The sequence below is a fragment of the Pelecanus crispus genome, chromosome 4 (genome assembly GCF_030463565.1).
Source record: "Pelecanus crispus isolate bPelCri1 chromosome 4, bPelCri1.pri, whole genome shotgun sequence".
Lineage (NCBI taxonomy): Eukaryota > Metazoa > Chordata > Aves > Pelecaniformes > Pelecanidae > Pelecanus > Pelecanus crispus.
The window spans coordinates 43,881,409-43,909,360 of record NC_134646.1 but is presented as its reverse complement, the minus strand read 5'-3'; the positions used below and the strand labels follow the sequence as shown (position 1 = coordinate 43,909,360).

The window sequence follows — 27,952 nt, the reverse complement described above, 5'->3', positions numbered from 1 at the left end:
CAATATTGCACTTGTTCATTGTAGCTATCAGAATGCATTGCCGTTTTGGAACTATAGATAACCATACATTCTAATTTTCTGTGTGATCTAATGGCCTCAAATAAACCATCTTGCACCATTAAGGTTGCGTAGCATCTACTTCCTGCTTATGAAGGCATGTAGTGATAGCTGGTGTTCTCTTCTGAGAAATCTGTCTCTCTGATGTATTTTGGCCTTTATGAAAAGGGTTATTCGTAAGAGCTGAAGCAACTTAGGTATAAGGAACTGGTGAATGTGATTTGTTGTGCAATGTGTACATTTCTATTAATAATCTATCTAGTCTTCTAATTTGGTATAATGAATAAGGAATATATGGTTATTGTGTTTGTTGTTTATCTTTTGTACTCGAAGGTGTCTGCCTTTGCATAAAGTGACATAGGAGTATCATTGGTCAAGGCAATGGCTTTCAGTGTTTCTGCTTTGAAAGAAAATGATGGACGCGGCCGCCGGATCTACAGATCGTCGCTCTCTACCAAGCCAGACTGCATCGTCAGGTGGACTGGATTTGCTTCGGGCTGGAAAGCTGCTTTGATGTCTAGTCCTTGGTCACAAAGTGCCGCGTATCGGCTGGCTGAGGGCCGCACCTTCTTTGGCTTGGTTGTCTGAGGTGGTTGTTGCCACTGAGCTGCAGATTAAAAAGCAAAGAAAAAATGTTAGCCGCCTTGAGCTGTGCAACAAAGTGTGCCAGATGCACAATCAACCCTTTGTAAAGGAGATACTAATTTATGAGCAGCAGAAAACCATTATGTCAAAGGTAAGTTTGTTTCACTTCTTGATGGGTTTTTTTTTTTGTTTTGTTTCTTTTCCTCAGCATCTAGTTTCGCCTTCAAATGCAGTAAGTAAAAACAATAGTGTCTGTGTGTGTTACTTTGCCTTTTTGGCTTTGCTTTCTACCTTTCCTCGTGTCACTGAGAAGGGTAAGAGCAAGGCGGTTGTTTCTGTGCACTGATATTAGAATGCCAGGCCTGTCCCAGGGTTGGTTGTTGTATAGAAAAGGAGATCATCTGGTTGCCATTGCCAGCCCTTGTACGCTCAAGAATGCTGAGCCAAGGCTCTAATTCACAAGTCCCACTGCCACCACCACCATCCCAGAAACCATCCTTTGTCATTCCAGTCTCCCCCCTTCCCTACCCCCCTTAATTCTTGTTATGAGAAGACTGGTAAGAGATTTTGGTTTAGGAAAACATTCACTCGGTAAGGGGCTGCTTTGGAACAAACTGAGTAATTAAGCAGGAAGCCATAAAAACATCTACTAGCTTCTGGTAGCTGTCACAGGTGTATTACAGACCAATGTACAAAAGAATACTAAAGGTTAGGGAAGTGCTAGCAGAGCAATAGTAATAATGATCCACAAAAATAATGTCATCATGCCGTTATCTGTTGTTAATGAGCTACATGTAATACACTAAGCAAAAACAGAAAGCATGCATGCTTGTTTTGCTTTAGGTATAACTGCAAGATGGTGAGATGTACTTTGACAGAGCATTTGTTGTCTTGATGTGGATCGTTATTATTGAGGACAAACTATAAACAAAAGAAAGAGAGACCAATGTAAACCATTCTGTGAATAAACAGAAAATTGTAGAACTGTTGCTTTTGGGGGGATTAATGTGATCGTGAAAATTGAAGTCACTTACTGTAAACATCCAACCTGGCAGTGCAAGACACGATCCCAGCCTCATTCTTGGCTGAAACGGTGTACCAACCAGCATCCTCCTTGGTAGCTCCCTGAATAAGCAGGCAGATGTAGCCGAAGTTATCCTGGTGCATGCTAAACAAAAGAAAAGTAGAAAATTACTGTTTCAATTGCAAAACAGCATAGGCTATTTTTAAATGTAAAGAGACCCAATCCTAGTTACAGATTCATTATAGTCCACTTTTAATTAATATGGAACTTCCTCTGAAATGAGAAACCTTGAGTATGCTTGACAATTTGGCAGTTTAATATCCTGTATTGAAAACTAAGAAGCATAAGTGCGTAAAGTAACTTCTCTTTCACAATTACGGATTAAGACATCTGGAAATCTGATTTAAGTAGTAGCGATGCCAGAACTTACCCAGACTTTTGGGGAAAGGATAAAAAACTTGAGGAACAAGGTAGTGAAACACTTAGTTATTTAGGAAGACAGCAATAATTTATTACAGTGCCGTATCAGTAATGAGTTCCTTTTCTTGCAGTATAGCCTGAGTTTGCTTTTGAACACTCGTACAAAATATTATCAAATATTGAAGACAAGTTTATAGATCTTAGAATATAAAAAACCTTGAATCTTAGTTGCTTAACTACACGGCAGAGTTATAAATCAAGGTTTCTGCTGAGAAGCAGATGGCTTTACTTAGGAGCCTAGGTTTTCACCAGTAAATTTCTGTAAGTCTTAGTTCTAGAAGAGAAAAACTACTTCTCCATGTGCTTAAAGTGCAAAGATAGTTGTTTAAGTCCAAGGCTGGAAAACAACATTTTAGTTCTGGCTTGGCCACCAGGCAGGCTGCAAATTTGAGTAAGTGTCATAAATGATGACAATAACTAGGTAGTATTTATGAGCCACTGTTCACAGAAAGCATTCTGAAGACCACCTAGGTTTTCATTTACGTTAGAGGATAAATCATTGTTGAAGTTGTACACGGGGAGATGATTCTAAGGCAGTCTAACCTCACTCGGTCAGTGTTGTATGTGAGTGACTCGTTCTCTTTCTTCCAGAATATCTGAGGAGACGGCTCCCCCGAGATTCGACACTCCAGTCGCACTGGGAATCCCTCGGTCACACCTGTGTTTTGTAGCTTCTCTATAAACACAGGTGCTTTGTGTACTTCCTTAGCTGTGAAAATAAAGATTGCAGTCCTGTTGACACTAGTCTGTGCAAACGTAGCCTTTTTTTCAGCAATATGCCAAAACCCAATAATGACAAGTCTAAGTAGCAGGAAACTTAAGTGTTGTCTTCATGAATCACAACATCCAGTCCTGGTTCATCTGAAGAAAATGGTCCCATCAGTATTTTAATAAGGAATAAGCGAGCACTAATAGAGCTGAGTGGTTTCCCCTCCTGCCTCCCTGAAAGAATTGAACCGTGGGGTATGAAGGCCCAATAAACTGGCTGCATGATGCTTGTTAAACAGTGCTCCTTCATACTCCATGAAAGGATGGGCTTTTAATTATAGAAGGAACTGCTCTACCAGGAGGCTGGAATGGCACTAGTCTATGTGAAACGCACCAATCGCGTCATACCAGCTACCCGGTGGTAGATCTGGGTCTGCACAAATTGCCAGCAAAAACCCCGTTTGAGTCAACAGTCTGGTTTGTGGCCTCAGCCGCGGCGACGGCCCTTCTCTTCTTACCTGTGCGCGCAGAGGTTACTTGCCAGTCAACTTACGTCACAAGATAACACAAATGTGTCGCCTGTAACTATACTACAGTTCTGTTACTGCCGGGTTTCCTTCTCTTACCCCCCGCCCCTCAACCTTCTCACCTGATGGCACTTACATTTTCCTTTTTCATGTTATCCTTACAGTGCTGAGGGTGGAAGCTTAGCGTGAAGATGTTACCTGCAACAATGAGCTCCAGGCTGAATGTATTTTCACCAGCTCGATTGCTGGCGATACACGTGTAGATTCCAGCATCTCTGGCTGTGACTGGTTCGATGATCAAGGAGTGCACACCATTCTCACGCACCAACATTTTGTGAGAACTATCGGGACGAATCGGCCTTCCATTAAGTTGCCAGCTTAAATCTGGAGTGGGTAATCCACTAACCTGAAGCGTAAACAGAACAATGGGAAATGGTCTTAGCTGTACGAAACGCGGGAGGAGTCCGGACTTGCTGCTTCAGAGAAGTTTGGTTTTGTTTGCTACTGCAGGTGTACCACGAGATTTAAAGATCTAATGCTGTACTGGATTGCACATGGACTCAGTTGTATTCATTTACTTACTTTCTGGCCAACTCCCTGAATTCCATGATGTCTTACGGGCGTGACTGAAAAAAGATCAGTGTCTAGATAGGCTAAAAGCTAAATAATAATACCTTGCAAAACAAAAGGCAGGGTGACACCTTTTGTCTTTTTTTTTATTGTTTGTTCTTCACTGGAACGAGGAGGTACTCCTTCCTAGATTAACTTCTTGCGGAAAGCTTGCAGAGAAAAAGATGTTAGCTGACTAATTACTGAACTCTGAGTTCCATTCCACTTAGGTGTAACCTAGTGACAGCACCGCCTGCACTAGTTAAAGCTTGGTCTGTGTGAACAAGTCTTGTACTTTTGAAAGCCGTGCCGTTTGCTGCGGGTACTGCGTGAAAACAAATAGCTTCTCCCAAATCTATCAGCATAAAGTAAACAGCAGTCATCCAAGCCTTAATTAATTCTGTTAGGCAAAGTCATAAATCAAGATTATATTGTTTGAAACTAACAGGGGATCAAAACTCTAGTAAAAAGACTTAAAATGGAGAAGCACGCTGTCTTTATGGTGTGTGCTGCTTCCCTCCACACCCCAACCCAGCTGAATTCTAAAAAACCAGTTTACTCTGAGCTGTAAACTTTGCCTGAAGCACTTTCATTGGAGCGGAGGCAAACTTTTATTGCTTGCTCATAAGCGGTGAGATTAATTAACCTATCGACAGTCACTGAAACTGCCAATAGGTAAAATAGCTTTCAAAAGAAACTGACTTGGGTTTTGAGTCAGCTAACATTAGCCCGGTCGCTGCTATCCTTTGCGTGATACTTGCCTTGCAGTCCATTCTGCACAGTTTTCCTTCTTGAACAGTCAGGTCTCCAGGAGCCTGCAGAAAATGAGGCCGGAAGAATCGTTCCTGAATTGGTTCATTTTCATCACCACTGTCCCTTGATCGAGATCGTGGTCTTAAAATAATATGAAATAAAGGTAAATTATTTTTTTTCCTCTGCCAAATCAGAAGAACCAAAATCACTTATAAGACTGCTTTGAATTTTAAATCACTTCTTTGACCGATACCGTAATCACTCCGTGTTTACACACATACACTGGTAGCCTTTGGCTCAGACTGAGTTAATTATGACACTGTCATTATTAATTACTTTCAGTTAATTCACATGTTGTGGCAAAATATGATCTAGAAAACGCTCTTGCTACAGAATAATTGCTTGCATTTATACATGATAGTATTTTTGGTTAGAGTTAGTCTTTAAATCACTGAAATACAAGTAAAATAAGTTGGTCTTAGCATATAGCTTCAGTTCCCCGTTTCTAGTGTCCCGTATATGTAACCCCTTTGCTGTTGCCAGTTACACCGGAAGGTGCACGTACTGTTCCTTTGTTCTGTTTACCTTTCAGAAAATAACAGCAGCTGAAAGCTAACTCATCCCAGCTGAGAAGAGCCTTTTCACATCAGACTGACTTTTCATCTTCTCTTGTTCTGCACTACCGAAGACCATACAGGAAAATTGGTGGATATTTATCCCTCATTTAACAGGTTTTTTTTTGTTTGAGATATTCTGGAACATTTTCAAAGCCACCAAATTGTGGTGTCAAAACAATGAGAATTTCATTTGTGAGCAATAGGAAGAAAAACTTTGGTCGTTAAATTGTTCTTCATAAAGGTACGGCAAGAAGTGTAATGAAAAATAAAAAGAAGGAAAAATAACTCCTGTCTCTGAAACAGTATCAGTCGCCTTCAGCTTCCACAACATCATTTAATCCATTTTCAGCATTAGCTATTCTTGCCTGTTAATTTAATCTATCGACTCTTTTTCTAAGTGGTTCCTCATTTAACTGGATTTTTTTCCAATTGAAATGAGCATTATTGCGTTTGTGTGATTTAGTAATCAAAGAAACTTGTAACTGAAACAAAATTTTAGATCACTTTTTGTCCTTGCCTGATCAGCTCCAATGGATTCCATTGTGGAGCCAACTGCTGCCTCCAGTAACATCCTGCTGCAGCAGAGAGGAGCTATTCAAATCTCCTCCTAGATAACTTTTATCAATGAGGCTTTACAGTGAAATTCTCTTTTTGAATTCCATTTTCTGTTAACTTCTGCCAGTGTTCCCATTTTGGCCAGTGTCTGCAGCATACGTGCTGCAGTATACGTGGCTATGCTGCATCTTCTACTGCCCAGGGGTGTTTCTTTAGGTTAAAATAATTCATAACCAAAAAAAGCTTATCATCCCCCCCCCCCCAAGCAGTTACATTTGGAAAACGAGATGCCGTACTGCTGTATGGAGGGGAAGCGCTCTAGCTGCACACTCTGTTCCACTGAGGTTAAGTTTAATTAATTAGACTTGCTTGAATGTGGTTTCTTTTGTCCTCTGTTGTTGCCCTTCTCTCTATTACTGCTCTGTTTGAATTCTGACCAATCATCACTTTTGCTGCAGTATTAGCTGTCATAAATAGAGAAATTTTGATTTTTTTTTTTTTTTTTTAATGATCATCACAGGCTTCCCACAGCTATAACTAAAGACAAATGTGGGGAGGGGGGAAATCTAGCCCATAGTGCTTATTAATGTAGGAACGGTACCGAAATGGGAACACGGACCGGCACCTTTGCGCAGGCTAAAAGCTTACGTAAGCCTTCGGGTGCCCGAGTCCGGGCCTTAAGCACCCGCGCGGTGTTGCTGCCTGGTGCCTACGGCTGCTTCGGTGGCTCCTGCATTGCAGCTCAGAAGCAGGGCTGAGCTCTAGCTGGCGAGTTCCGACCGTTTCTGCAGCCGTACGTGCCCCTCATGCGTGCAGCTGGGATGGAAGGTGGATGGTAATACAGAAAAAGTGCACTCCTATCTTTTGGTAATTAGTTCTGCAAGGCCAACTAGAAATGGTGGTATCTAGCCACGTGAGTGCTACGCAGTGCAAGCAACCCATGCAAAAATCTGCCTGCCTGGTTTTTACATGCATCCTGTTTAGATGCATAAAAAGACAGCGCTGGTCAAAACCGGGGGAAAAAAATTTGCACCAAATGAAATGGAAAACAAAAAGGTTGGGAGTTTGTGGCCAAAGTTGTTTTCTTCTGATAGTATGTTCTTGAACTGTGAAAACTAAGTTTTCAAATCACACATTTGAAAAGAAACCTAAATCAGCATGCTGTTTACGCGAGTCAGAAATAAATAATGCATTTCTTTTTACCTCTTTGTAAATTTACCTCTAAAATTGCAAGCTACTTTTAAGCCTTTACCTTGAGAGGTGAAACTAGGGATACTTTAATTCTAAAACATTTTGTGGTTTTAAAGAAATAACGAAACGAGTTGAGCCAAGTACTTCAGATGTCTAGGAATGACAAGTTGCAATAGACTGGAATATCCCGGGATTAGTTGTGGGTTCTTTAGAGTTGTGATGTGGGCATCAAATTGCAAAGAGGAGTTTCAGCAATAGTGACATCGCATGCCAAATGTGTCCAGGGGAGACTCCAAGGGCTGGTGCGGCGCAGCACGTTAGGAATTACATCGAGCAAGAAGCTGGGGAAGACTTTATGACCACCCATGTGGTAATGATCACTAATTTGGGATAAAGGAGATTTAAGTTCAAATTAATCCTCTCGCTGAGAGCAGGGGCAAGAGGAATATTTATTTTTTTTTAGATCTTCCTTAAGTCTCCTGCATTTTAAGATGATTTATTTGGGGCTCTGGCTGCAGTGCACCACAAGACAGCTTAGGTGCCGCAGTGTTGAGCACCGTGTCGTCGGAGGGACTGAGCCCAAGCTTTGCCAGACTGTTCAAAAGTGTCATGTGTGTCCCCCCCGGCAAAGTAATGCTAAGAAGGGAGTGTTTGCAAGCCAAGCAAATTTGAGAAAAATACATTAAAAATAAAATAACAACTACAAAGAGTGTTTTAAAATGTCTGTGACGTAGTTAAGATGACAAAAACCAGAGTTCTGCCAGAACCCATTCTGTAAGAGAGTAAAAATACTTCAGGAAAAAGCCTGTCAACAGTGTAACAAGTCATAAAGTTCATTAAGCTAATAATTACACTTGTTAAAAAAAAAAAAAAAAAAAAGAAGTTTTGTTGCTCTCAAGTAGAAAAGCTTATAGAAATAATATTGTAATGCCACAGGAATATTACTTATCAAAAGTATATGGCAACACACGTGACATACTGTAGTAGATGGGGGAGGCCAATATTGTGGTACGTTATGTTAGGTTAAACCATGACAATTAGAAAGGCCGATGGCGGGAGTCTGTCCTAGGAAGGTTTTACATGCTCAAATTTCATCGGTCTCGGGGAGGACTGGACAGCAGGATGGGCCCTTCATATATGGTAGTTCTACAGGAAATAAGAATCCCCCGTAATTGCCCTAATTTTAATTACACCGCTGTGTGGAAATCTCTTATTTATCATTCATTACCCTACTGGACACCCAACCAAAATAATAGTGGCTGCCAGAGTGCTTGCCTCAATTAGAAAATAAAAAACCCGGGTGTAAGTGGCCTCAGACTTTGATTGCATTTGGAGAGACTGAAAAATGAGCCCCCCCATTGCTCCCCCAGGGTTCTGCCTGGCGCAGAAAGAGCGACCGCATTTTATCCTTCAGGAAGATGCGGAAGTGTCAGCTGCTCTCTTGCCCGTACCCATCTTCCTTTCTCCTGTCCCCGTTTTCAAGATGTTTCCCCTTTCTCACCCCATGTGCGCCAATTCAGCCAAAGCCTGACTCTTCACGGCAGCTTTTCCCTTCAGGAATTAACAGGGACTTTTCCTTTTTACCCATGATTTGCGGGCATCAAGCACCGTACGCCAAAGGGCCCCAGCTTTTTGGGGCTGTTCTCAGTCTGCAGTGAGAGCAGGATATTCCCCTCCACGAGCAGCCTGAGCTTTGGGTTTAACAGGCCTGAATGTGAAGCATTAGAGGGGGAGCTGGTAGGATGCCTCGGTGCGGGATGCTGGGAAATGCTTTCAGGACTGCGGGAAGCCCCATTTGTTCCATGCGGGAATGAGACTGATGAAGTCTTTTAAACAACCAACCTCGCTTCCTCGTACTTTCTAGTTATCGGGGCGGGGTGGGAGAGAGCCCATTTTTGCATGCAGCAGTTCTACAGCACATACGACTTACCACTACTAATTGTTACAGGAATCGTTTCTTTATTGCCCACTGACTAATTACATCTAGTCTATATATTACAATTGGGCAATATTGAGATTCTATGGCCATTGTCACCATTAAGCAAAACACGTGCCTCATCACAGCAGAAACTGGAACTGGAGCCCTCGTGCTCCCTTGAAAGCAGTTTGGGTAACCAAAATGACTTTTTTTTTTTTTTTTTTGGTATTGTCTACAGCTGTCCAAGCTGTGCTAAATTGCCCCATAAATGCGTTGGGTAATAAAAAAAGAAAAGTATTTGAAGGGAAAATTCCCTTATATAGTCCAAAAACATAAACCAAAGCTTCGTATGTGAATAATTGTAAACTCACCAAAGATAAGTTTAATACTTTATTTCTGACTCATAATTCCTTATAAGAACCTGAACTGAAATCACTGAAATACTAAGGTATTTCTAATGTAAATCTAATAAATTTCTTTGGCATGCAGTTATTTCTGCTGTTTCTTTAAATGAATACTTATTAAAAGCTGCAGAACATACAGGTTCCTGGTAGAAGCCTGGTCAGGTGAGATGTTTTAAAAAAACTTAAGTTCCCAACAGCTGATAGTGTAATTTCAGATAAAGAGTAATTAGTGACCATCACGAAGAAAGGAAGAGGAGACAGGCAAAATTAAAGATACTTAGAAGTTGTGTCATTTCAGAGATTGCTTATACTTCTGAGTATGCAAGCTTTGCAGGAATTTTTAGACAGCAGAGGTCACATTTCTTCCCGAATGCCATACTTTTAACTTACCAGCTTACTTCACATTCTTTATCTTTCCGTAATAACTTTGCAACACACATCATATTATTATTAAAAGGAAAAAAAAAAAAAAAAGAAGCATCAAGTACCTTCTTATATGAGGCTGACCAGACGGTGACCAGGGACTGCGGCCTCTTTGATTTACAGCTTGAACCATCAGCCTGCCCGTGCAACTTATTCTGCCCTGTTGTGGTGATGGAGAGGAGGAGCATTAAAAGACTCAAAGCATGCAATGTTAGTACGTGTTCAACCTGCTCCCCCTTTTTGGCCCACGTGTTACAGAGTCTGTAAGGCAATCTCTTCTTTCACACAGTCATTGAAAAACATTTGTCAAGGTGCCTTCTGATATTAAACTATTTTGTCAGCTTCCAATCTAACACAGAACAGACTGGTTTGTTTGGTTTTTTTTATAATTGTGACTATAACACAGTCACGGTTAAAGTGTTCCTCCTGGAAGTTTTTCTTTTAAAAAATGATTATCAGTAGCACAGGCAATAAAGTCCTTAAAACAGTATATTGACTGAAAAACAGTATATTGACTGAGCTATGGCTGTGGGTGGGAGGTTTCTCTCTCTCTCTGGCAAGCGGACAGAAAGACAGGAACTAGTTCAAGATCTTGAAAATGGCACTTGGTAAGTGCTGGCAGTTAATGCCAGAGCTGTCGCCTCCCAGGTGGATCGATCCGCTCGATCTGGTGGGGCCACAGCTCAAAAAAAACCCCCTGTGACCGTAAAAACCAACAGAATTGTGCAAGTACTCAGCCGGTCCTCTGCGCAGAGCGAGCCTGAGGAATCGCACGGAAGCGCGCAACTGCGCTGGTGGACCTTGGAGATGGTTCGGCCGCCTTCGGCTATTTTCAGTGAATGATACGTTAACCGTGGGCTCTGTTGTTTTTGGTCCCCTTTTTTGTTTCACTTTGCTGTTCAGAAGACAGGTTGCCCACCACAAGCACGAGTGGTAACAGAGTTGGGCTGGGCCTGCCGGCGGCCAGGGCTCTGCGGAATTCACCATGTAAGGGGCCAAAGCCTCTGGCGGAATCAGTAAATATACACAACAGATACGAATATAAAAACTACGTATAAAAATAATACTGTAGTAAAAGTTTATATACTTCTGTATAGCAATGTAATGATTTTAAAAGCTTTTGAAAAAATGATAGTTTTAAATAGCTCTTTGATAAATGTATAGAAGATGCGCATCTGCCTTTCTGCCCCTGGGACTGGTAGCCCCGAGGCACCATCCACAGCAGCGTGGCAGCGTATCTCAGTTCTAAGCTGCGAGCGCCACCCTCAAGCCTGCCAGCATGAAAGCAACAAATATGTTTGTCACAGTAATTCGGGGGCTGCAAATAGCCATTCATTACCAACTGGCCAAAGCCCACCGAAAAACCATTTCACCGGGGTCACAAGCAGCCTTCAAATGGCAATGACCTTCGTGTTACTGCTGGACCATTAGAAATGAAGTCGCTGCGTCCCGCTTTTGTTCCCATGACCCATTTAGTCCACAAGAAAAATACTTGTGTTAAAATAAGCCATTGGGCATGACCTGCAGCAGTTTCTGAAGCAAAGCTTTTTTTTTTTTTTTGGTGTTACAAGACCATGAAAGACATCTGGAACAAATACATTTCTATTTTAGGCACCACCGCGTATTAATCTTTTTCTGGCAGGTGATGAATTCACACATTTTGGGATAATTTCTGCGTATCTCAGTACATGAAGGCATCACAAATGGAAACACAAAGGACAGTAAGGAATTTGGATAGGGAAGAACAAGCAGGAAGCCAAAGATTTGGACAAGTCATGGGATGAATGGGAAGGAAGCGATGAGTGGGAAGTAATTCATGAGAAGACGGCCTAGAAAATAAGGGCAATCCAGGCTGAAGACTGCGGGTGCATGGTGCAAAGAAGTGGAGAGAATGGGATAAAAGGAAAGAAGGTGACAATAAGGCCCTGACTTGAGCCCACACACACAGCTCGTGGGAAGAGCTCGGTTAGGGGACGTAACCTGTAACTAAAGGCCAAAAACGGGCAAGGCTTTGTGTTTGTCTAGGCCCGGGGTCAGCCTGCGCCGCATTAAGTTATACGGCAAGTTTTACTGCAAACCCCGGAGGCATGTTGGAACCTTAATTCCAGATGGCTGCACTTTACATCGCAGGCGCTGGTGCATGCCGTGTTAACTACTGCGGACGGTTTCCAAGGTGTGTCACCAAGTCACTTTACACACATAAATCTTGTAATATTAGTCCAGATGCCGAGATGGCATAACCTGGCAGAGCTTTAATGAGCTGAATCCTTTGCTTTAATAAAATCAATTTCTATCAACTAAGAATATACCTTTTTGCTCGGTAGCTTGGTGGTTCCAATAGCAATGACCGAAACACAGCCTAGTAAATACCTGCCAGTCCTTCAGAATCCTGATGTAGGCTCCTGTCGTATTTCGCTTTTCTTAAGGAAAGGTTGCCAAATTTGCCTAAGTTTGTGATAGCTTTGAGATGTGGACAACTTTCCATTAGAATTGAGGAGGCTGTGCCAGAATTATTTCCACTCAGGATGACTTAAAACAATTGGAATCCAGATCTTTGAGTGTGAAAGGCTTGTACATTAACTCAGAGCCCTCCTTTGCCTCCGTTGCACTGTTAAACGCGTAGTAAAAGCAAGCAATAGTGGAAAAGATAAGTGCGTTTGCCTGGGAATTACACGGTGAAGAAAGAACAGAATGGGCTTGGTGAAACAGGCAGATGTTTGTTTAGGGGAGCCAGAGGAGGATGCTTCTGGTTCTTCTCCAAAGAGGGGGAAAAAAAGGACAGATGCAGAATTTTATCATTTAACAAAACTGCTTTTTCAATCCCCAAACTAGGAACAATACAAAACCAGCTCATTTTAGTGCATCTGAAAACCCATTAACACACTACTGTCATCGAGGACCAGAGCTGATAACCTAGGTCACTGTTGTGTCATTGACTGAGCATTATCCAGAAAAACAAATGCTAAAAAGCAGGCCCTAAATATTCAGGGACAGAGTACAGTGCCCAAGCACAAAGGCAGCGTACTCACCAAGTTCTCTAAGATTTTTGGATCACGCAGTAACGCTACATAGGGAAGCTCTGTCTGTGCACTAACACAGCACTTACAGGAAGATGAACAGGATTTGCTTCCTACCTTGAGCATGTAAGTATTTATTTCTCATCTTTAAACCTGCTGTGAATTTCCACAATTTAAATGGTACCAGGTGCTATAACACAATGGTCCTCTATGTGTAAAAGCTCCCAGCTTGAAGAATTCCCTCGGCCTTATGCTATTTCTTTATATCTGTTATTTGTATATGGAGAAATAACGCTTAAACCACCTAGATTTAAGCACTGCAATTTGTAGAATCTGGCCTAAAACTGCCGTTTGCGTGTCGTCCGTGTGTACAATCCCATACATTCAACAAGCACGCTGCAATACGAGCAGCACTGACAAAGAGCGAGGCAAAAATGGCAGTGTCATGCTAAGTAACCTAGCAACATTCATAACAGAGCACAACACGCCTGTTTAGATTAAACTCTGTCTCAGCGATACAGTTTGTTATTTTACAGTGTGATTCTACTTGCAGGCCTGGTCTTGGCAAGATATTTGGTGCTACAGAAGAAAATAATTCGTTACATCCCTAAAGTTATGTTACTGCCTTGGTTTCTCACATGCAAGTCTTTCCCCTCACTTTGCTGTGCTGTAGGAAAAGTGGATTGAAGAAAGTTTCTTCAACAGGGTGCGTGAACTGTAAAGTTTAGCCACGTCCAACGCACCAGTGGGTTTCTGTCGTGTACCTCAGCTCTTGTATTAGGTCTGCAAAGAACAAATAATATTACAAACCCAGTAACACTCTGTGTTTCGGAAAAACATTGTTTAAGACTTCGGGAACAACACAGGAGACCTCCCCCCCTACATGACAAGTGCTAGCATTTTTTGCCTTACAGAATTGCAATCACTGCTTAATGTAAACATGTTGAGGTGTGATATACTCCTACTCATTTCAAAAAGTTGGCCTCAGTCAGTGGGTAGTGTCAACAGAGGAAAAATGAAATTGCTGGATTGGGTTACTTCTGCTAGTAAACTGGATTTTTTTTTTCTCCCTTTGGAGTATGTATGCTATCCATGCTCAGTTAGGATACTGAGATGTTATCAGCTGCAACAAATGGTGGAAAAGTGATTAGAAAACAACCCCCGTCCCCTCTGAAACCTCAAACCAGAGGAAAAAAACTGCTGTTGAGTTGCTAATCTCTTGGAGATAGAAAGGTCCCACCCTACTGATGCAAGATGAAAACAGAAATCTAACTTACATACTTTATGGTGACTTCATCATTTAATTAAATCATGCATACGTAAGATGAGATAGTTTTCTGAAGATTTATGTCCAGAAGCATGTTTGCTCTGGAGCCAAACCTTCATTTACCTGTGGGTTAGCAGCCATAATAGTGTAATTCCCGTCATCATCCAGGGTGGAGGCTGCAGTATGCAGTGAGCAAGTTCCATCAGGTTCTCTTTGAATTCGGTAGTGATCACTTCGTTTAGAAATTTGCTTCCCATCTTTAAACCAATAGATCTGCAGGAAAAAACAAGGCACGGCTGATAAGAGGTGGGTGCTCATTGTCATCATGTCTCAATTAATAGCACTAACAAATCTTAACTGCTGCAAACCTCTCCAGTAAGCATTTAAAGAAAACCAGTTTGATCAACTAGTAAAAGTGAAGAACCACGCTCCGTGAAGCCCTTTCTCTGAAAGACAAGTTGCAGATGAGCATCGTTCAAAGAGAAAGACGGCAGCATGAACGTTTACCGGAGAAATTTACAGGTGTGTAAGGGCTGTACCCATCCTAAGCACAGAAGAGCAGCTGAACATTTCAAGAACTGAAAACAAATATCACGACAAAGAAAAGTTCTGTTTCAGAGAAAATGACTAATTTTAAATCTCACTTAAATCTGAACAAGTTGGAGAAAGAACGCTATTGCTCTCTTTTCAGAAAAGAAAACCATAAAACAAGGTGATCATAGGAATAGTTAGTTCAATCATGAATAAAATAGAAGTAATGATCTCGCTGTTGAAATGCCAGTTTCGTCTCCTATCCATTATGCTGACTGGACTGGACCAAAAAGCCAGAAGGGGAGTCAGCCGCTCACGCTGGCGACGAGCAGTTCAGTATGCGAACAGGCCAGCTCTGTATGATCGCATGATTGAAACCAAGAGTGTCACCCCGATGTGACGGACACCTACAGAAATGGACAGCTTTACAAAGTAATAGGAAATACTTCAAAGCCAGTCAGCACATAGATAGCCTTTAATAAATGTACGCCAACACCAGTATAGTTCCAAGTTGTACAGAACAGTTACATTATCTATCAAACAGAGGTCTTTTCCATTACTTTTGATACATAATTTTATTGTCTGGCTGACCCAAGATCTACGTTCAGTCAGCCAAAGAAATGATGTATGCAGAGTAATATCTTATAGTAATCCATAAATTACACAAAAAACATGTATGTGTTTTTAATGCCTCAATCTTGAGGCAAAAAAAAAAAAATCAAACACTTTGACCTAGCTTTGGGTTTTTAGTTGGTGGTTGGTTTTTTTTTTTTTCTTCTCTATATTTTAAAAATAATATAAAGCCCCAAACTGAAATCTGCTGGAATAAAAACAAAACAAAACAAAACTACGTGGTGTATGCATGAGAACACACACAGGAATATGTGAAAAATTTTATACTAAGAAGGGCGTAGTCAGCTCCCCAAACCAATATTTGAGTAGAACATTATTTACTTGTCATTTCTGAAGTGTGCATTACTCCATAAGATCAGTGGTGTTCAGCATTTCTTAAGCCATTTGTGCAGATACCTCCACAATTTTTATGAGGTTAACTTGTGCAAAGTAGAACAAATGGACTCGTCCTGGTCGCATGACTGCTGGGACTATTTAGCATGAGGAAAACACATACATTTTCCTCAGTCTCATTCTTGAAGTGGGAATTTAGGTGTTACAGTGAGGAAAGGGTGCCGGCTTTCCAGTAAAAATGAAGCAACAAAGCAAAGCACAATTCCTGACAGAATTTAATATGCCAGGTTCTTCATACGTGCCAACATTTCAAAGCTCTAAATTCATACTCTCTAGGGGGGAAAAATTAAGAATATACTTTTAAATTTCACAAAAAGACAATGGAGAATGTTTTGGAGGGAATGAGTGGAAATTTCCCTTAAAAATTAATTACCATGCATGGTTTTTATATTAACAAGCATTATGTGTAACTAGAAATGATTTCATTTCCTCAATAGCTGGTTATACTTGTTTCCCATTTTGTCTGTCAGCAGCCTTGCAGAGACTCTGTGGTGCTAACAAAAGATTTAGTCATGTCTTCTCATCTGCTGACAGAGCACTTACTGGAGATGCAAAAGATATTTGATCGCTTATATACACAAGCTAATGGATGCTGGTAACAACATAGCTGCAAAAAATGAGTTTTAACTTGCATGCTTTACATGTGTCATAACGTTGCTTGGAAATCTACTGCATTAAGTAGTAATTATTTAATAACAATGCACTTATCAGAATTATCAGGAGACATGCCAGGAATTATTACATGGAAATTTATGCAAATATTAACTGAACCAGCTATCCAAACATCATGCATATGTTGTCCAATACTTATTTCCACTAAGTTTAAAAGCACTGGCATCATCACTGGGTTTCACTTATGAGGAGTAAATTCTTAATATTACCTTTATCTGACATGGAGTTAGTAAGTAAAACACTACCACTGCTGGAGACAATGGCCCTTGCAGTTAAGTATTTTCTTTCTAGGATACATTTTAATAAATGTACCATTAAACTACATAAGCACTGAACACTGCACATGGATTGCTTTTATTTGTACCAGATTTTCAGAAACCAATGTGTTAGGACTGGAAATACAGTGGAATACACAGCACAGAAGGGGTTTTGATCTTGGGCAGCACAGGCATATTTAATCACTAGGAATTCTATTCGACCATGTGAAGAGCGAGCAGTACAAGCTTTATGCAACAGTCATGTCTCAATTAACCTTTTGTATGACATTGTCCTAATTCTGAAGAGCAATATCTCTTAAAAAGAAGTATTCCACAACCCCTCCTGTATCACCACAGGTTCTCGTTTTAATGAGAAAATAGTTTTACATTACACTGAAGGTTATGACAAAAGTAGACCCAGATTTAAAAAGTCACATTTATGAAGACAGAATTTGCACATCAGTATTCAATTTACATGGCATGTTCAGGGGAAAAAATAATCAAGCGAATAACCCCGCTTAGAAAAATCCCTTGTAATGAATGCCAGATTTTAGAAACACTACAGTCCTTCCCAAAGCCGTTCCTTGGCAGAGCTGACAGAATACTTAGAAGGGAGGAGCTTCAAGTCAGTAAATTATTTCCAGCTTTTCATTTGCCAAAGTAAAGAATTTATTCAGGGGCAACACTTCCAGCTTCAACAAATGACAGCAGAAGGGCAGCCCTCAGCCATCGAGCGGCTATCTTGGCATGCTCCGGCAGATAAGGGGAAGACACGGCCTTTCACACTTGCAAAGCCCAGCTAACAAGTAGCCGTCCAACGAGGCTGGAATTGGTTCCACCCCAAGCAACTTAACAAATCGCACAAAGCATCTGTAAGTGAACGGAATAAAGGCTCACAGTCCCAGGTGCAAGAGCAAATCACTTCTTAATGTGCATGCTTTGACGCTGCAGAAAAACAGAACATCGTATCTGAATCAGAGTGCATTCAGATCAGATACTCCTTTATAACGCCGTGCTTTAGAGGAAGTACTAACAATGTGGTTTCTTGGCAGTGCAATCCCTAATGCCAAAACAAGGAGAGTGAGGGAAAGGAGACGTCCTCTTTCATCTGTCTTAAATCAGATTAAGATGACTGTGAAACTATACCTTAATTGAAAACTGTGAAAATTAGGGAATGGCTAAATTGACTAAGGCTGACTCATAATAGGTAATCCAGCCACTTAGTCATAAGCCCCAGGCAAAAAGAGTACCTCTCCAGCACACTACACCTCTAACACCAACGAACCCATTCGTCTTCCACCCTTATTCGGCACGACATGCTCTTCTGTACGGTCATCTCGAAAGTAATGCTGGGCATCAAAGGTTTGCTTTCAGCCAGACTGGGCTAATCTTAGCGTGTGTCTTCAGTTTGAAGCAGGAGTGCTTTTTTGATATGACTATCTGATCAGCCCCACTTACTTTGCAGTGGTTCACATCATGTTGTGGTCTTGGAGCACAGAATTGGATTCCTTTCAGATGAAACTAAGCCAGAAAATGTGCTCCAAGAACACATCTAATGTGCTGCATCTGCTTCAGTCTGTGGGATGAGATTAGAGCTAGCCTGAAGTAAAACCTCCTGAAACACATGCAGGGATGGATATCTCATTCCACAGCTTTGCTTTTTCTGGGCTGCGCTACTTGATAATGTAGACATAGCTCTAGATCTCTGTTGTTCCTTCTCTGCTACCTGACAAAGTCTGTTTTTCTTTTTACAGTTTGTGCAGTATTGTACACCTGTATCATTGGGCTTGTAAAGTCATTTGCATTTATCTCTGTTCAAGATGCTAAATACCTGTAAAAGTTACACTAGATGAGAGATTTGGATGTGGCTGCTGCTGTGAAGACCTTATCTAAGAGAAAAGGCATCTTTGATCTTGTCTAAGAAGAAAAAAGCCTCTATCCACAAGAGGTCACTGTGAGAACTGCAAGGACCTTACGGGGAAGGTACTGGCTTTGGCAAGGAAGCTGAAGAAGCTACTGCTCTTTGCCTGCTGCATAATGAGTCAGTTGATCGCCAAGCAATTTTTGAAATGGTTAAACACAACCTACCAAAGGCAGGCATTCTTCCAGGCTACTGACATCACACAACTGGTACTTTTACGTTTGCTCAAAGGAAATGCTTCCCAAGCCCAACCCTCCCTCAGAAGCTCATCACTAAAACCTCACCATCATGTCTCATCTTGCTGTTGGGATATATGGGAGCTTGTGGTCTTTTATTATGCCTTCCTCTAACTTTCAATAAAATCTAGTCTTGTTAGGGTGTGTGGATATAAAGTCTGCAATGCTGAAGAATGCAGAGATACCATGCTGGCTCCTGAACCAGAAGCAACATATTTTTGCATTAGCATGTTGCTGTGTCTGAGCTAACTACCCATATTAACCTGATGAGGTTGCTTTTGGGACTGCTGTGCCAGCTCACATAGGGTTTTCTAGCACTGCGCTGCATTCTGTGGTACAGCTGTACCCTGAAGGCAACTCTGAAAATGGCGGAAGTATTACTTCTTGGTAAAATAATTGAGATGAAGTCTCAGGAGGGAGTAACTAAGAGCTGAAGCCTCATAGTAGGATTTTTGCCTAGTATAAATCTAAATAATTCCAGTGATGTCAAAAGAGATTTGACGGTTTATACTAGCTAGGAGTCTTGTGAAGAGAGAATGTCCGCTCCTCCTGTAAGATACAGCCCATAGGGTTCCAGGGACTGGCTGCAAGGTACTAATACAGAATTCTTCAGAGCATTTCTAGAAATGTTTACCTTCTTTTCTTACCTTTGGCTTTGGATTTCCTGCCACTCTGCATGTAAATGTGACTGGCATGCCCTCAAAGATTTTGTAATGCTTCAGCTTTATCTCAAAATATGGTGACATACTATTATCAGTAGGTTCATCTCCATGTTGCACCTCATCATCTGATTCTTCCACAGGAGATCTCTCCAGCCTGTATTCAATTTCACTGATTAATCTTTGCTCAAAGCTGGAGACTTTATACTCCTGTCAAACAAGAAAGGTACGTATTAGTGTCCAGCTTCAATACATTGCTCAGCAAGATGTGCTCCTAATGGGTTTTTTTTTTTTTTTCATGCTACCGATCTTTGACAATCCATTAAGGTTTTACATATAAAAGGAAACTGTATCTTGTTGAAGAAAAACACTATAATCCATACCTCCAATAACTTCCCTATGAAACAATGAAGACATCTGGTATGAGGCAAAAATTGTATTTCATGTTATCTTAAGGCCTAATTTATAAGGGGAAGGAAAGTCATTGGTTGCTTTCTTTCAATTTTTTAAAAAAGCCTATAAGAATAAAAGTATTCTGAAGCAGTTCATAAAGACAAAAGAAACACACTAATATTTCCTTGAGGGTACAGGCAGATTTAGAGTGGGTTTTGTTTCCAGATGGCCAGAAGACCATATGGTTCACATCTGCTATTTGCATAGAACCGTACCAGAGGCTGCACCAGATGGCTAAAATGATTTTGTTTACAGTTGCCTGTAAAAACGGGGGGGGGGGGGGGGGGGGAACCACAAAGAGAGAAAATGGCAACACTGGCAGCCCATGATAGTTGCCTCCCTTTACTCCTGTTGCCATGGTCCCCTCTGTCTCGCCAGAAGTACCACTTCTTCCTTAAAAACAAAATTTGTCATAAGAGTATTCAAGATATAGAAAGAAGAGTGGAAATTTTCATCCAAAGTAAAACACTACTGCTTGTTTAAATTTGCTATTCAGATACTAGGAAATGTTACTGTGACATACAGTTACTTACTTTCTTGAACTGTTCATTCTATCTACTTTGCAGTACAAAAGTCCTACTTTGAATCTTAGTGATAACAAAGATAATGCCAGAATGTACGAAAGCTCGGGGGAGGGCGGGGGGGGGAGGGAGAAAAAAAAAATCTTTATTAGCCAATGCTCTTCTCAGTCAGCAGAAATTCAGGCACTCTTTCAAATGACCTTTGGCCATTGTCTCTGACCCTTACTTTATTTAAAGTAGAACCCACATCTCGTACAAAGCTTCCTTTCACATGCCCATCCTCTTCTCATTGCCTCTGGTTTGGGACTGACATGTAGTCTTTCTACTGACTGGTTATAGAACTAACCATAACCCTTAATAACGGTAAAAAATGGAAGAAGAGAGAAATACCTTTGTAAACAGCAAATATTTTTTAAATTTCTTTGTTCCCTGAAAGTTTATCATGAAAGTAAACATGAAGTACACATGGTATGTATAAAGAGCAGCTGATTCAGATGCAAGGCAGTTAGTATTGATGTATGTTAATGTTAAGGCAGAAAGGTACCGGAGCACGCCGTTACTGCAGTTAAGCTGCCTGCACTCAGACAACTAGGCTTATAGAACAACTTTAACACCTTGAAGGGGGTGCAGCCCAAATCTTCCCAGTTATTAATGCTAGGTGACCTCTTGTTATTAACCAAGAACAGTAGAAGGGAAAGGGCAAAGATGACAGAGAAAAAAAAAAATCAATGGACAAAAAAAGCAAGACAGAAAAAGGTGAAAACATTAACCTTTTGAATATCCACAGGACTCACTACAGAAGCACCAACAGAGCGAGCTTCCTGCAAGGGTAGAAAAAAAGATCAAGAGGCAGAAAGAAGACCAAGAGGCATCCATGACAGTTTCTCAGATTTTTTAATCAAGAGAGCATACTTTATGTGGTAACATAAGCAAACGAGTGCTGCACATTTCCGAATAGCAACACTGGCATCTGAACAATGGAGAACGTGTACCTGGCCTTTCAAGCAGGCTTTCTGTTGTGTTTTGGTCTGCATCCAAAAAGTGCAGATTATGCACATACAGAGAAGATGGTTTCAAGATAGTAGATGTATTTTTGCCTTGAGAGGCTTAAAGGTCAGGACAGAATAGGATAAATGGAAGAGTTTAAAGCAGAGAACAGGCATTTGAGAACTCTCAACCTTATTCAGTATGGAAAACCCGAGCAATAGGCATGTGATCCTCCGGTTTACTTCACTGATATATAACATATGACTTCTGTAATCAAAACCGTCCTGTCTTGTGTATATTTATTGTCCTATGTAGGACTTTAAGACAATCACAGCCTGTAAAAAAGAAAAATTGAAAGAATTTTTTTATGTTCCTATGAAATTGTAGAGTTATGTGGCACCTGTATAGCAGGCTCCTCTTCTGGTTCCTGTATATTGAAGACAGTTGCAGCACTGTCTGCTCCCAGCAATCGACGAGCCATTTTCTCCTCGTATGTTAATCTCTGAACAAAAAATAAAGGGGTGGGTTGAGGGGGAGGGAAAAGAAATAAAGAAAAGTTCGTATTTCTCCTTAAGAACTACAAGGCAGTTAGACAGTAAGCAATGCTTTAAGCAATGTTAATAAAAGAGCAGCAACATGTTTCTAACAGAAATTTTCTACCACAGTTTGTAATGCATTTTTTTTGCATTACAAGTGGCTCTTCCGGCTTAAGCAACCCTTGCCCTGACTCTGCCATTTGTTTCCATCCTCTTGCCAGGAACTTGGGCAGGAATGAGCAATAGGAACTGCTTAAATCAGCATGGCCATCAAAAACGTGCATGTCAAATCATCCCAAATCTTACTCCTAGTCATTCTGCTTAATTTTTACATTAGAACCACATGTCAGAAAACTGCCAAAAAGGCTAAGGAGATACTACTCGATTATTTTGTCAAAAATACGACAGCTTTATAGAAAAATATATTCTTTAAGGTTTTTGATTTCTATTTCTTCTTACTCTTTAGGGAATTAAGGAGACAGTTTATACAGGATAATTTACACTCAGAAATTAAGGTTTTCTTTTAACTTGCTTTAAGTGTACAATTCAATTATTTCATTATTTTTCCTTCTACATTCAATAACACATTTCAGGCACTTAGACACTTTCTAACAAATCAACATTGCAAAAAAAAAATGCCAGTGAATGAAAGGCAAACTCATTACATGGTGAAATGCCGCATTTAAACCAGAAAAATGAAAGAATGGAAATTGTAAAACATTACATCTACTTAATGCTTCCATTTTTAAAAAAGCTCATTTAAAGCAATTGTTAAAAGATGTCATATTCTAGCTAAACCAGCAGGCTGAGACTCATGAAAACTAGGTACTGATCTTGGCTTCATTACAAATGTCTAAGCAAGTCATGAACTTTTCTTCACTTCAGTTTCTTCTGTGATCACTCCAAGTGCCCACAGCCATGATTACACAAACAGAATCACCCAAGACAGGAATCTGCAAGGCAAAAGCCTCAAGGCAAGCGCAAAACCAGAGATTACTTGGTTCAACCTCCCACATCATCTGATCACAGTTTTGGGTTTGGTTCCCCCCCACCCCCCGACCTCCCTTCGGGCCATGTGGGCTTTCTCAGGACATTCCATTCATTTGTCCAGGCCAAACATCTCTCTCGCTTTCCAAAATAGGCATTGAGAGTCATGCCTAGCCCACCTCTTTGAAAAAACAGGAACTTATACACTATGAGAGTGATTCTGCTTAAGTGCTACAGAAAACTGCCAAACCCTGTGCAGTCAATGGAGAAAGGTAAGTACAGCAGCACTAGTTGCTCTGAACATTTTCCCTACTTCACTCCATTGACCTTATTAAGAACCAGAATCTGGCAGCTGTGGAGTAGGTAGTCTGACTCAATAGGCTGTCACGAACTACAAACCACAGTCCACATCTCAGACACAGTAGCAAACATAGCAGGCTTCTGAGCATGGTCCTGAGAAACCTAAAGCACACTACCTTTCAGTGACACAAAGGTATCCCAAGGCATTCAGATGCTTGAAAACATTTCATTGACAAAACAGGGGTGACAGTCTGCATTTTTAAAATTACTTTCCTCTTAAAAGAGATTTCTGCTTCAAAGACATTTAAATCAATGCCTTAATAACTGTAATCAAGTCTTAGTAGAGTTGCTTCTCATCAACTCTGAGCAGGAAGAATTTGGTATTTTATTGTTTATGCATATCTTAAAATGCACAAAAATTAGTGGAGAACTTTGCAGTTCTGCATTTCAGTTGTTTGATATAATTGCCCATTTTACCTCATTTCTTGACTCCTCAAGCAGATTGTTAATTCTTCATAAAGTCTGTAAATTAGTACTATAGGTTGGTTTTTATTCTATTGGTCAAGAAAGTCCCACAGCTGCAGCATCTAATAATGACTGACTCCTAATGGGTTGTTTCTCATGATGAACTGCCTTGTCCCCCTCTGATGTCCACTTACCACCTACTCTTTCCCCCTGTTGTCCAACAGGGCAAAAGGTAGGATGAGCCTGGACTGATGAAGAGCTATGCATATGCTTACTAGCAAGCCACCCAGTGATGAACAGTCAAAACCAGATGGCCTCTGAAGCTGAAAAAGCCCTTGAGGTACAGACTGTGCAGGCTTTTTATGTGAATTCATCATCTTTGAGACCTCCATTGCTTTGTTAAGTCCAAATTGTCCAACAGGAGAAGGAACAATAAGCCAAAATGTACACTATCATTCCTTATGGAAATGCAGTTTTGGAAATGCAATTAAAAATAATAAATACATAAAATATAAAAATAATCTACAACAATTATTTTATACACAGTATATCTGAGAAACTACCCATGATGCCCACTCCTGTTCCCCGGGCTATTTTATGTTTTTATACCGGTTGCCCATTGTTCAAAAGGTCTTCCTTGAAGCGAAGTTTTCTTTCCAGGTCCTGAATTACAGCATCTTTTGACCCTTGAATCTCTTCATCTGATGCTATCCTAGCAGTCCTGCCTGTTTTCTTGGGAAATCCCCTGCAAAACAATACAGGAAAATTCATGAGCATTCCTGAAATCATCAGTATTTAGGAATTTATCTGGAATCACTGCTATTAGTGAAGAAAATGACATTGTGTCTTTGAAACTAGAGGTCTGGCACATTACTTACTATGCTGTCCCTTCTAAATCACGTCACCGATTAAATGGTGAATTTAAGGACAAAGTTGAAACTATGCTTTATTCGTGCATTAGTTAAATTAGGGCTCAGGATTGTGTAGTGGCGGCTGTAAACACCATACACTCAAAGACAAAACTGACGAGCAAGGGCAATAAACCAACGTGAGAGGAAACATGAAAGAGAAAGCATGACTAGATAAGTGGGGATGGAAGTTAAACTAGGTCCCTATAAAGTACCAGATGGATAAAGATCCGAAAGATGTAAGACAAGGCAGTTAATTATTAATTTCCTATATTATTTATTAACTAATTCCTTGTTACAGCTTTTCAATACACAATGCATAATTTCATGTTTATTCTTCATATCTCTGTGAATGCATACCTGGAAGGCACCATGTAAATGTTGTTTCTGAAAGAAGAGCCATTCACAAAGTCTAGGTTACATTGGCAAAAAGAAAAATCATCCCTGTAAAGCAGTTTTCAGCAGCAGGGTTTGACAGCGGAATAGCAACCTTTTAGCAGTTTGCATTCACAGGGCTAAGCTATTCCTCATACCAGTCTACAAGTTACGATTGCACTTTCAGGATGTATCGCTCGCATCTTCTGGAATGGCACAGGAAATTTTTTTCCAGTCTGCACTAATATTTCACACTCTTCAGTAATGTTCTGATGGCTCTATTGCTGGAAATGCCCAACAATGGTGGTTTCTACTGGAGATCAGCTGTTTTTACACAGTTATGAAGAAATCAACATTGCTATCAGTATATGAAACTTGTAGCACACCCCATTTCTCCAGTGAAGTCACACATTATGGTTTAAGATGCTCATACTAATTCAAAATTAGGATGTTTTTTTTAACTTCATCAGCTAAATAGCGCTCAGCCCATTACATGGGAATGACTTATGCAAAATATGGAATCGAATCAGGTAAATTGCCAAACTCACAGATGACAGATGGAAAAAAAATCACACCAGCATGTAAGGGGTAAACTTCTTTCCAACACACAACTAGTAATTTAATTACCAGCACCAAAATGTTAAACAAGAATCGTATGGAGATAAAAAATCTTGTTGGATATTGTTTGGTACTATGTTTCTACAACATGGTTAGAGAAAATTCATTCTTCAGCAAGTGTTTTCAATGGTAATTTTTAGCATTAGTTAAACTGAAACAATACACATATGCTGTCCAAAGCCAGAAAGGAATTAAGTGAATAGATGGAGAAGACAATAATTGGAAACATTTCTGTCTAAATTCCTAAAACATTTCATATTCTGTTACTGAAAGTAAATTTAAAATGGGAAAATGGTGAAGTTCTTGTAAAAAGAACTGCATTTTCACATGAAATCACAGCCTAATGTCACAAAGAGCCAGAGAACAACATCCGTCACCCCAGAAATATTCAACCATTAGCTGGAGATCTTCTCAGTCACCAAGCAGAATAATTCCCTCAGCATTTGGCTGGGGATGTTCTCAGTCACAAGTAACAAACAAAGTCTCCTCCACTGTTTTGGGGAAGTTAGGAAAATTATCCCATGTACAGGGAGGCAAGAGAATGCTAAGAGGAAGGGATAAAGTCTCTTCAAGAAAGAGATGCTTCAGACAGTCAAGAAATTTGGGGACAGTAAATGTAAAGGAAGATATGGAAGGAAAATGGACAGGAGAAGGTGGGAAGAGGGGATCAGAAGGTGATGTCCCTCAGGAAGGCTGGACCAGCTGCTGGAAGGCTAGTGGAAAGGTGGCATCTGTCTCCCTCCTCACAGTGTTACCCTTCACCTTCCAGCCTCTTACCCCACCCAGACCAGCACCGCCATGGAACCAAATTTTGTCACTTTTTGGATAAGGATCCCCTCCCTCCCCCCCCCCCCAAAAAAAATCCATCCAACTTGAAGGCAGCAAATTTCAAAATTGGCATCACCTTGAAGAAGACTTGTACCAGCTTTTAATGGAGACATGCATCCTACCGTGAAAATTCCAAGTGATACATTAAGAAATACATTTTTTTTTTTCCACGTTCCTACAAATTTCACACTTGAATGATAAAAAGAATCTTAGCAGAGAAAGGCCTGCTAATGCCTGGCACTCAATAAGCTGTACCAGTAAAATAGACAGTTTACCCAAGAAACTCAGAACAGTACATGAATAGAGGGGGATAGGATAAGTGCTCTGGAGTGGATTTCCAGTATCAAGTGAAAGCATTTTCTGAAGCATTATCAGTTATCTCTGAAAACAAAAACCCCTAAGCAGACACACCATTTTTAAAAGGGGAAGGAGTACCAAGAGAATTACAAGTCAGTAAGTTCAATGTCCATACTAAACATAAGACAGAAATATTACAGTCCATTTCAAAACAAGGTAGGATAATAAGGAAATGAAAATTGAATCCTATCAAACCTCAGTAATTTCCCTCTCTGTCAGGTTGAAGGTCATACAGATAGGCAAAAAGAATTAGCTTTGATACACTTCAGTTTATGGCTTCTGAGTACGCCTTCAGGAGCCGCAGTAAGTTCCCTAGTAAATCAGGGAAACAGAATCTTGCTGAAATTTCTATTTTATGGCTGCATAACTGTCTGAAAAAGCTATTCAGAGGGTAGCAATGATTTTTTTTCTATCAAACTGGAAGACTATAGACCAATGAGGTTTTTCAAAGGTGTATGTATACTAAGGTCAGTACTCAGTATTTCAACCTTAACAACTGGAATAGTGAAATAAAAAGCACATTTCTCAAATTGGCTGATGACACTGAACTTGCAGAGCTTGCAATTTGTTTGCAGGTAACAACTGTCATTTGCAATTATCTTTGTAATTAGTCTAGAGGTCGTCTAATGATGATGAAACTCAGGAAAAATGTTCAAAGCATGACAGCAATGCAAATGGAAAATTAGCACTAGCATATTAAGCATCTCAAGAATCTGTGAGATTAAAACTTGAACAATAACCCTATTATTTCAAAAGGAAAAGAAATATAATTCTGGGACACATTAGCGTAAGACGTGAAACTTCATTGTTTTCCTTTATTCCTTGCTGTTGGGCAGTGAATCCAGTTTTACCACTGCACTTCAAGAAAAATACAGCAAATTGCAAAGTTTTAGAACAAGAAAACAGTCAGATGGTTTTAAAATCATAGCTTTTGATACAAGCTATGTCTCACACACACGAAAGTATCTTGTTTGTTTAGTCAGGAAATGAGGAGAATGAAGATAGAGAGGTGAATCAAACATAGAATGTCAGAAGATAGCTGACATGCAATAATTCTCCATGTCTATTGAGAATGGTAAGTAGACAACAACTTGAAGAACAACAGGCCTAACTTAGACAGAAACAGTGTAGAACTCTCCTCTCTCAAACCTCTGACAATGACAGTTAAACACTGGAGCAA

General features: G+C 40.4%; 1 protein-coding gene across 2 annotated transcripts in view; it reads right to left on the bottom strand.

The window, feature by feature from the left end:
- Positions 1-491: 491 nt before the first annotated feature.
- The window catches only part of PALLD (palladin, cytoskeletal associated protein), a 209,301-nt gene continuing 181,840 nt past the window's right edge, over positions 492-27,952 (bottom strand). Inside the window, exons 11-21 of one of the 2 annotated variants that reach the window (XM_075708759.1) lie at positions 24,296-24,431; positions 21,799-21,900; positions 21,182-21,232; positions 19,426-19,647; positions 14,259-14,408; positions 9,917-10,011; positions 4,752-4,884; positions 3,580-3,787; positions 2,690-2,855; positions 1,677-1,810; positions 492-664 (exon numbers count right to left, since the gene is read on the bottom strand). In XM_075708759.1, the coding sequence (XP_075564874.1) occupies positions 492-664; positions 1,677-1,810; positions 2,690-2,855; positions 3,580-3,787; positions 4,752-4,884; positions 9,917-10,011; positions 14,259-14,408; positions 19,426-19,647; positions 21,182-21,232; positions 21,799-21,900; positions 24,296-24,431 (1,570 nt within the window). The remainder of the gene's footprint in view (positions 665-1,676; positions 1,811-2,689; positions 2,856-3,579; positions 3,788-4,751; positions 4,885-9,916; positions 10,012-14,258; positions 14,409-19,425; positions 19,648-21,181; positions 21,233-21,798; positions 21,901-24,295; positions 24,432-27,952) is intronic. The other variant, XM_075708760.1, reaches the window with a different exon arrangement.